This window comes from Oncorhynchus masou, chromosome 27 (genome assembly GCF_036934945.1).
Source record: "Oncorhynchus masou masou isolate Uvic2021 chromosome 27, UVic_Omas_1.1, whole genome shotgun sequence".
Classification (NCBI taxonomy): domain Eukaryota; kingdom Metazoa; phylum Chordata; class Actinopteri; order Salmoniformes; family Salmonidae; genus Oncorhynchus; species Oncorhynchus masou.
Window position 1 is genome coordinate 43,866,492 of NC_088238.1, and position 10,932 is coordinate 43,877,423.

Genomic DNA, 10,932 nt, shown 5'->3' on the forward strand with positions numbered 1-10,932 from the left:
GAGAGAGAGAGACAGAGAGAGAGACAGAGAGAGAGAGAGAGAGAGAGAGAGAGAGAGAGAGAGAGAGAGAGAGAGAGAGACAGAGAGAGAGAGAGAGAGAGAGAGAGAGAGAGAGAGAGAGACCTGTCCAGGCCAGTCTTTGACCCATTTGTCTCTCTTCCCAGTCATCTTCTTCAGGGCCAGGCGACAGTTCTTCAGAGAGTCCTTCAATGTCCAGCGCATGGTCCTCTCCACGTCACACAGCCAGGCCTACACACACACACACACACACACACACACACACACACACACACACACACACACCCCCACACAGACATCAGAAAAACACATATTGACAGACGCAGCCAGTATAAGACAATAAAAAGACCAAAATGCATGACTCTTCTGGTTATGAAGTCTGAGTGAAGCCAGTATCAGTCAAATAATGGACTGTAGGTGTGCAGGTAGCAGGTGAGAGTGTTGGAACCTCCACAGGGCCCTCCAGCAGCACAGGGTGACTGAACTCCACAAACTCTCCCTCCGCTGAGAACATCCCGCTGGCCTCAGACTTAGCACTGCTGATCCCAACCTGGACGACACGCACGCACGCACACACGCACGCACGCACACACACACACACACACACACACACACACACACACACACACACACACACACACACACACACACACACACACACACACACACACACACACACACACACAATCATCATATACACTGCTGCTACTTTGTTTATCATATATCCTGATGCCTAGTCACCTTACCCCTACACACATCTACCTCTATCGATGCAGTATCCCTGTAAATATGGTACTGGAACTGACCCTGTATACAGTACGCTTACTTACTTACTTTATTGTGTTCTTGTTATTCCTTCTTTTCTATATCTTGTTTATTTTTGTTCTACCTTGTTATTTCTAGTATTACAGTGTTATTGATTGCTGCATTGTTTGGGTTAGAGCTCGCAAGAACGGCATTTCACTGTACTCATTAAAACGGAGGAGCACAGACACACACAGTCAGACAAGGACACCTGGATAGTGTGTGTGTGTGTGTGTGTGTGTGTGTGTGTGTCTGTCTCCTACGTGACCTTGTCTGTATGCCTACCTTTCCCATGCGAAGGCTCTTGATGTTGTCGAAGCACTTCTTGAGGTGTGGCTGCACAGCCTCGGGGTGGCGGGACTGGCCCAGGATCTCTAGCAGGTCGTCGTTGGACAGGAAGTAGAAGCGAGGGAAGATTTGGCGCTTGGTCTCCAGGTACATGTCCAGAGACTTCTGGATCTCCTCCAGCTTGTTGTTCATCTCAGACAGCTTCTCCGGCAGGCCTGGGGGAAGGAGAAAGAGATATATGAGGGAGTTGCTTTTCATTTGTTTCAGATTACACCATTGGTGTGTGTGCAGTTTTTGTTTTTTGTTCCAGCCCAGCCCTCGCACACCACATGAGACTTTGAGTGGAGTCTGGCCCAGGGGTGTGAAGGTGAACGGAAAGGCTCTGGAGCAACGAACCGCCGTTGTTGTCCTCTGCCTGGCCGGTTCCCCTCTCTCCACTGGGATACTCTGCCTCTAACCCTATTACAGTGGCTGAGTCACTGGCTTACTGGTGCTCTTCCATGCCGTCCCTAGGAGGGGTGCGTCACTTGAGTGAGTTGAGTCACTGACGTGATCTTCCTGTCTGGGTTGTCGCCCCCCTTGGGTTGTGCCGTGGCGGAGATCTTTGTGGGCTATACTCGGCAATGTCTCAGGATGGTAAGTTGGTGGTTGAAGATATCCCTCTAGTGGTGTGGGGGCTGTGCTTTGGCAAAGTGGGTGGGGTTATATCCTGCCTGTTTGGCCCTGTGTGAAATACTCTCTCTCTCTCTCTCTCTCTCTCTCTCTCTCTCTCTCTAATTCTCTCTCTCTCTCTCTCTCTCTCTCTCTCTCAGAGGACCTGAGCCCTAGGACCATGCCTCAGGACTACCTGACATGATGACACCTTGCTGTCCCCAGTCCACCTGGCCGTGCTGCTGCTCCAGTTTCAACTGTTCTGCCTGCGGCTATGGAACCCTGACCTGTTCACCAGATGTGCTACCTGTCCCAGACCTGCTGTTTTCGACTCTCTCTCTACCGCACCGGCTGTCTCTAACTCTGAATGATCGGCTATGAAAAGTCAACTGACATTTACTCCTGAGGTGCTGACCTGTTGTACCCTCTACAACCACTGTGATTATTATTATTTGACCCTGCTGGTCATCTATGAACGTTTGAACATCTTGGCCATGTTCTGTTATAATCTCCACCCGGCACAGCCAGAAGAGGACTGGCCATCCTTCAGAGCCTGGTTCCTCTCTAGGTTTCTTCCTAGGTTCTGGCCTTTCTAGGGAGTTTTTCCTAGCCACTGTGCATCTACACCTGCATTGCTTGCTGTTTGGGGTTTTAGGCTGGGTTTCTGTACAGCACTTTGAGATATCGGCTGATGTAAGAAGGGCTTTATAAATACATTTGATTGATTGACTCTCCATGATCAAAATGTGAAGACCATGATTAGATGATCCTGTGCCTAATCTTACAATGGTGTGTTACAAAATATCCTCCCACATTTCCGTGTGTGTGTGCGTGTGTGTGTGTGCATACCTGGGTGGTGTGTGTGTGTATGTGTGTACCTGGGTGGTGTGTGTGTGTGTGTGTGTGTGTGTGTGTGTGTGTGTGTGTGTGTGTGTGTGCGCGTGCGTGCGTGCATACCTGGGTGGTGTGTTCCCCTCAGGGCGTTGTTGTCCTTGTTCAGTCGATCCATGATGGTCTTCCAGCTGCTGTTGATGTCATCAAACTCTGTGGACTCTCTTGGAAGCTGCTTACGGATGTCCTCGCCCAGGAAGATGTTCTAGAGAAGAGAGGGATGAAAGAGAGAGAGAAGAAAGATTTTTTTAAAACAGATAAGAGAAAGTCCAGGGAAGAGAGACAGAAAGAGAGAAAGAAAGCAGGAGACAAAACAGAGAGAAGAGAGGAAATAGACCAGACAAAACAGAGAGAAGAGAGGAAACAGACCAGACAAAACAGAGAGAAGAAACAGACCAGTTGAATCTGCATCTAAACGTGCTACAGGTGTCTGTACACCCGGCAGTATTCACGAGATGTTGCTAAAACACTCTACCACTCTTGTTTAGACAGCTGATCAGAGCTAAACGAGCAAACACGTTTTACGTTGTAGTTAATGTGTTTCATGTTGTACTCAATGTGTTTCATGTTGTACTCAATGTGTTTTATGTTGCACTCAATGTGTTTCATGTTGTACTCAATGTGTTTCATATTGTAGTCAATGTGTTTCATGTTGTACTCAATGTGTTTTACATTGTACTCAATGTGTTTCATGTTGTACTCAATGTGTTTCATGTTGTACTCAATGTGTTTCATGTTGTACTCAATGTGTTTTACGTTGTACTCAATGTGTTTTACATTGTACTCAATGTGTTTCATGTTGTACTCAATGTGTTTCATGTTGTACTCAATGTGTTTTATGTTGTACTCAATGTGTTTTATGTTGTACTCCATGTGTTTTCCGTTGTACTCAATGTGTTTTACATTGTACTCAATGTGTTTCATGTTGTACTCAAAGTGTTTTATGTTGTACTCAATGTGTTTTATGTTGTACTCCATGTGTTTTACTTTGTACTCAATGTGTTTTACATTGTACTCAATGTGTTTCATGATGTACTCAAAAGTGTTTTACGTTGTACTCAATGTGTTTTATGTTGTACTCAATGTGTTTTATGTTGTACTCAATGTGTTTCAAAATTGTAGTCAATGTGTTTTACGTTGTACTCAATGTGTTTTACATTGTACTCAATGTGTTTTATGTTGTACTCAATGTGTTTCAAAATTGTAGTCAATGTGTTTTATGTTGTACTCAATGTGTTTTACGTTGTACTCAATGTGTTTTACATTGTACTCAATGTGTTTTATGTTGTACTCAATGTGTTTTACATTGTACTCAATGTGTTTTATGTTGTACTCAATGTGTTTTACGTTGTACTCAATGTGTTTTACATTGTACTCAATGTGTTTTATGTTGTACTCAATGTGTTTCATGATGTACTCAATGTGTTTTATGTTGTACTCAATGTGTTTTATGTTGTACTCCATGTGTTTTCCGTTGTACTCAATGTGTTTTACATTGTACTCAATGTGTTTCATGTTGTACTCAAAGTGTTTTATGTTGTACTCAATGTGTTTTATGTTGTACTCCATGTGTTTTACTTTGTACTCAATGTGTTTTACATTGTACTCAATGTGTTTCATGATGTACTCAAAGTGTTTTACGTTGTACTCAATGTGTTTTATGTTGTACTCAATGTGTTTTATGTTGTACTCAATGTGTTTCAAAATTGTAGTCAATGTGTTTTACGTTGTACTCAATGTGTTTTACATTGTACTCAATGTGTTTTATGTTGTACTCAATGTGTTTCAAAATTGTAGTCAATGTGTTTTATGTTGTACTCAATGTGTTTTATGTTGTACTCAATGTGTTTTACATTGTACTCAATGTGTTTTACATTGTACTCAATGTGTTTTATGTTGTACTCAATGTGTTTTACGTTGTACTCAATGTGTTTTACATTGTACTCAATGTGTTTCATGATGTACTCAAAGTGTTTTACGTTGTACTCAATGTGTTTTATGTTGTACTCAATGTGTTTTATGTTGTACTCAATGTGTTTCAAAATTGTAGTCAATGTGTTTTACGTTGTACTCAATGTGTTTTACATTGTACTCAATGTGTTTTATGTTGTACTCAATGTGTTTCAAAATTGTAGTCAATTTGTTTTATGTTGTACTCAATGTGTTTTACGTTGTACTCAATGTGTTTTACGTTGTACTCAATGTGTTTTACGTTGTACTCAATGTGTTTTATGTTGTACTCAATGTGTTTTACGTTGTACTCAATGTGTTTTATGTTGTACTCAATGTGTTTTATGTTGTACTCAATGTGTTTTACGTTGTACTCAATGTGTTTTACATTGTACTCAATGTGTTTTATGTTGTACTCAATGTGTTTCATGATGTACTCAACGTGTTTTACATTGTACTCAATGTGTTTTATGTTGTACTCAATGTGTTTTACATTGTACTCAATGTGTTTTACATTGTACTCAATGTGTTTTATGTTGTACTCAAAGTGTTTTATGTTGTACTCAGGATTTAGGCTTGAGAGAACTGCGAATGTTTGTGAGTTGATGTGAAAGGTTGTTTGTTTAGAGATCAGCATACAGCTTGAATGAAGGCCTACACCGTTCCCCTGCTACGCTCCTGACCCCTGAGTACACTCAAGATCTGTCAGGGTGTAAGAATAGAAGATAACGTGTGAAGAGAGAGAGAGAGAGAGAGAGAGAGAGAGAGAGAGAGAGAGAGAGAGAGAGAGAGAGAGCATTGGGGTTCTATGCGTGCATGACAGTGTGTGTGTGTGTGTGTGTGTGTGTGTGTGTGTGTGTGTGTGTGTGCAGTCTACCTCCAGGTACATCCACTGCCTCTGGACAGTGAGGACCACCTCTGTGACCTCCAGCACCAGAGAGAGGCAGCGTTCCCAGTGGTCCACTTCCTTCTCAAAGGCCCTGACGAACCTGGACGCCTTCATGGTGGAGAGGGTCACCTGGTTGTCCTCCAGGGTCTGGAACACTTCCTCTGTACCCCTGGAGGGTTTAGGAGACACCGGGTCAGATGGAACAAGGTCCACACGTATTATAATGACTGGACCCATTCAAATACATGTCGTTTGAAATAAGCAGAGTTTGACCGATGACTAAAACCCTTCTCAAAGATAAAAGAGCAGCATTTGACATTTTCAGTGAACAAAAAAAGAGATATATATTTTGCGTTTATTCAAACATACTATACGTGCATACATAGCACGTTTATTCAAACACATATTACAAGATAGAATATGTGTCTGTCCTCCGGTCTGTTTCTGAGTCTCCAGTCTGAGTAGGGATATAACAGTGCTGTGTAGCTACTGTACTCTGAACAGCTATTATCACTGACTCTCTCTCACACACACACACACACACACACACACACACACACACACACACACACACACACACACACACACACACACACACACACACACACACACACACACACACACACACACACACACACACACACACACACACACACACGTTCTCTCTACACCTAAGAAAGAACACAGTGAGGGGCTGAGGGACGGTGGAGTGGGTGGTTGAGGTGCTGGTAGGTAAGGCAGGGAACAGCCCTCACAACAGCAGAACAGACCTTTCCTCTACCTCACTAGCTGAACCTCTCTAAAATATCATAACAAAGAAAACAGAGTGGTGAGGAGCTGAGGGACTGAGGAGGGTATGATGGGGAGGCTGGGGTTGAAGAGGGGGGGCCGAGGTAACCAGAGCTCTCAGAAACAGAAATAAAGGGGACAAAGTAAGAAGCTGTGGTCTCCGCCCCCCACCCCCCCTAGCGTGCCTGGTAACCATGGCAGCAGCCTCGTGCGGCACTGCAGCCGTCGCCATGCCAACGGCCTTCTGCGGGGATCAGACGCGGTGGGTGACACCTGACGCATACACACACAGACACAAACAGGCAGGCACACACACGTACACACACCTGCAAACCCACAAAAGCAGGAATACACACATAAAGGCACGGCTGACACACACACACACACACACACACACACACACACACACACACACACACACACACACACACACAGAGAGAGATCATGACTTCAGCAGGTGTGCAGAGAGGCAACTATTCTTTCATTTCATCAGACGTGGTGTATTCTGAGCACAGTGTGTATTAGACACACACACACACAGCGGTACACAACCGCGCCCATATCACTGTTGTCCACGTATTAATAACCAGTCCTCCAATGTCAATTTGAGTTCTCAAGGACTGTGGTGCAGAGAGAGACAGGGCCATGCAGAGAGGAGAGGAGAGAGAGGGCCTTAATGTATTCACACTGAGTCCCGTCACCACAGGAACTACAGGTTCAACTACCTACAATACCAGACTGGGTGGTTTGGGGGTTGTCAGCATAGCCTACCTGTTGTTTCACCACATTAGGTGGGAGAGATAGGATAGGATTCAAATAGTGTTCTAAATGAGAGAGCGAAAGAGAGAGAGAGAAAGAAAAAGAGAGAGGGAGTGAGTGAGAGAGAGAGAGAGAGAGAGAGAGAGAAAGAAAAAAGACAGAGTGAGAGCGAGAGAGAGTGAGAGTGAGAGTGAGAGTGAGAGTGAGAGAGAGAGATGGGTTATTGAGGGAAGGGCAATGTAAGGAGGAGGCTAGGTTATCCACACGCTCCATCGGCTAGGACACACACACACACACACACAGCTCAGAGCGCACACACACACGCATGGCGCATAGGGCATACACTGCTCAGAGCACACACACAATGCTTAAATGCACACACACAATCACTCAAAGCACAGGTACACACTGTTAGTGACTAATCACACACTCTCCATAATGTACACTGAGATTAGGAACACCTAATTTGTCCCTCCCCCCCCGCTCAAATCGACAGGGCACGGGCTTTACAAGGTGTCGAAAGCGTTTCACAGGGATGTTGGCCCATGCTGCCACTTACACATTCAAGACCCTATGTTCACTCTGCTCTGCTTGTAATGCCATACCCACACACACACTAACTCATCATGTACAGTCATACAACTGTCAACTGATCCAAAACAATACAAAGACAAGCAAACGCATGACACGCACAAAAACACACACACTGAGCCGACACACACACCCATATGTCTCCATCGACTGTTGATGCAATATACGCTGACCACAAACTCACTTACCAACAACACTCGACACACTCTGCACATATGCTTCACTTGATCCATCCATCCGCCACACACAAACACACACACACAAACACACACACACAAACACACCAGCCACACACATAACACATGCTGAAGGATCTGGTGTTATCCAGCAGAACTAGAGAAGGAATGCCCAGAGGTCTGAACTCAGGGCTAGTGCCCAGAGAGCTGCCTGCCTGAATGGCTGAATGGAGCCCAGAGACAGACCTGTGGGGAGGTGTGTGTGTGTGTGTGTGTGTGTGTGTGTGTGTGTGTGTGTGTGTGTGTGTGTGTGTCTGAATACTGTACAGACAGGCGAATAGCTATTACTGCTGTTTACTGTATACTGTAGCTATTGTATACGTGAGTGTGCATTTTGCTTTGATGATATTTCACATGAAGGCTGTGGAATATCTGTTGGTGATGTGTGTGTGTGTGTGCAGGGCTCGACAAAAACCAAAATTTGGCTGTGTTGTGTTGTCTGAATGGACAAAAATATAATCCCACAACAATCCCAATATCAAACAATTAGTCGGATCAGAGGCCAACATTGGAATAATATTCAAATCTATTTTTCATGAACTGAAATAAAAAAAGCCGACATGTCAAAGTGTATGTGATATGCATACTGGTTACAGCCTCATGTCCAAACCTATGCTCACATGAGGGAGGTGGCAGAAAATGTAGCCAAACATGGGAAGTTCGTCTCTTTTTATCGACTCATTCAGTCAAAACGGCAACTCTTTCAACTAATTTCTTTCATTTGAGTCAGTAAACCCGGAGACTTGTAAACGTGTGTCGTGTGCTTAAAATACAACGTACATTTGTTTACTGCTCGGCAAACAAAAATGATTATTTCTTTACTGCCGTGAAAGGTGATAAGCACAATATCGTTCTCGAACTGCATCCCCCAAAACAATTTGTTCTTGAGTTCAAGTTTGTTGAGCAGAGCCTGTGTACGTTTTGGTTCTACAAATCAGTGTCCATTATAACATTCAATAATCAATTAATTTAATTCAATCTTGCACCATGTGATCATTTATCAGTTCTAAACATGTATTTTTCTTCTCTATGCTCATTATCTACTGTTGAAGTCGGAAGTTTACGTACACCTTAGTCAATAATTTAAACTCAGTTTTTCACAATTCCTGACATTTAATCCGAATAAAAATTCCCTGTCCTAGGTCACTTAAGATCACCACTTTATTTTCAGAATGTGAAATGTCAGAAAATCAGGGGAATCAGAGGGAATAATTTATTTCAGCTTTTATTTCATTCATCACATTCCCAGTGGGTCAGAAGTTTACATAAACTCAATTAGTATTTGGTAGCTTTGCCTTTAAATTGTTTAACTTGGGTCAAATGTTTTGGGTAGCCTTCCACAAGCTTCCCACAATAAGTTGGGTGAATTTTGGCCCATTCCTCCTGACAGAGCTGGTGTAACTCAGTCAGGTTTGTAGGATCCTTGCTCGCACACGCTTTTTCAGTTCTACACACAAATGTTCTATAGGAGTGAGGTCAGGGCTTTGTGACGGCCACTCCAATACCTTGACTTTGTTGTCCTTAAGCCATTTTGCTTGGAAGTATGCTTGAAGTTTAACTTTAACTTCCTGACTGATGTCTTGAGATAATTTTCCTACCTCATGATGCCATTTATTTTGTGAAGTGCACCAGTCCCTCCTGCAGCATAGCACCCCCGCAACATGATGCTGCCACCCCCATAACATGATGCTGCCACCCCCATGCTTCACGGTTGGGATGGTGTTCTTCAGCTTGCAAGCCTCCCGCCTTTATCCTCCAAACATAACGGTGGTCATTATGGCCAAACAGTTCTATTTTTGTTTCATCAGACCAGAGGACATTTCTCCAAAAAGCACAATCTTTGTCTCCATGTGCAGTTGCAAACCATAGTCTGGCTTTTCTTATGGCAGTTCCTTGCTGAGCGGCCTTTCAGGTTATGTCGATATAGGACTTGTTTTACTGTGGATATAGATACTTCTGTACCTGTTTCCTCCAGCATCTTCACAAGGTCCTTTGCTGTTGTTCTGGGATTGATTTGCACTTTTCGCACCAAGGTACATTCACCTCTAGGAGACAGAAAGCATCTCCTTCCTGAGCGGTATGACGGCTGCGTGGTCCCATGGTGTTTATACTTGCATACTATTGTTTGTACAGATGAACGTGTTACCTTCAGGCATTTGGAAATTGCTCCCAAGGATGAACCAGGCTTGTGGAGGTCTACAATTTTTTTTCTGGCTGATTTCTTTAGATTTTCCCATGTTGTCAAGCAAAGAGGCACTGAGTTTGAAGATAGGCCTTGAAATACATCCACAGGTACACCTCTAATTGACTCAAATGATGTCAATTAGCCTATCAGAAGATTCTAAAGCCATGACATAATTTTCTGGAATTTTCCAAGCTGTTTATAGGCACAGTCAACATAGTGTATGTAAACTTCTGACCCACTGGAATTGTGATACAGTGAATAATAAGTGAAATAATCTGTCTGAAAACAATTGTTGGAAACGTAACTTGTGTCAGGCACAAGGTAGATGTCCTAAACGACTTGCCAAAACTATAGTTTGTTAACAAGAAATGTGTGGAGTGGTTGAAAAAGCAATGAGTTTTTGAGAACTGTGTTTCCCCGCTAATTGCATTTTGTAACATTCTTGTGCTCATTGTTGAAATAAAACTTGATCAACATTTTAAGCTAAACGGTCTGATCTGTTCCATCAGCCTCATTGGGGTAAAAAAAAAATGTATGTACAGTGGTTGTATGAATTTTGGATCTGTCATCCCAGAACTGTACCAGAGTCAGATTTTTTATCGTCCCTGGGACGACGGGACGACCTTAATTTTGAGCCCTGGAGCGAATTATTTTATAAAAGCATAAAACGTATTTTGTCCAAATTGCAATGCTCCAATATTTAATAGGTTACCAAGGGTGGCCAAACATCCTCCAGGAGACAGGCTTGAATATGCAAAGAAGACAATAGGCAGAGTGTAGCCTACATCTTTGTCCGATTCTCTATGTTCAGGTTTTTGTTTCGTTTTGTAAAATGGCTCCTTGCGTCATACAATGGGGGGGGGACAAGTAAAAAATCTGTC

At 43.3% G+C, this 10,932-nt stretch overlaps 1 protein-coding gene across 1 annotated transcript in view; it reads right to left on the reverse strand.

Annotated features, from left to right (window-relative positions):
• The window catches only part of dnah2 (dynein, axonemal, heavy chain 2), a 232,309-nt gene that overhangs the window by 114,722 nt on the left and 106,655 nt on the right, over positions 1–10,932 (reverse strand). The window contains 5 exon segments of the mRNA XM_064939126.1: positions 124–249; positions 467–554; positions 1,091–1,325; positions 2,719–2,857; positions 5,480–5,660. Coding sequence (XP_064795198.1) covers positions 124–249; positions 467–554; positions 1,091–1,325; positions 2,719–2,857; positions 5,480–5,660 — 769 coding nt within the window.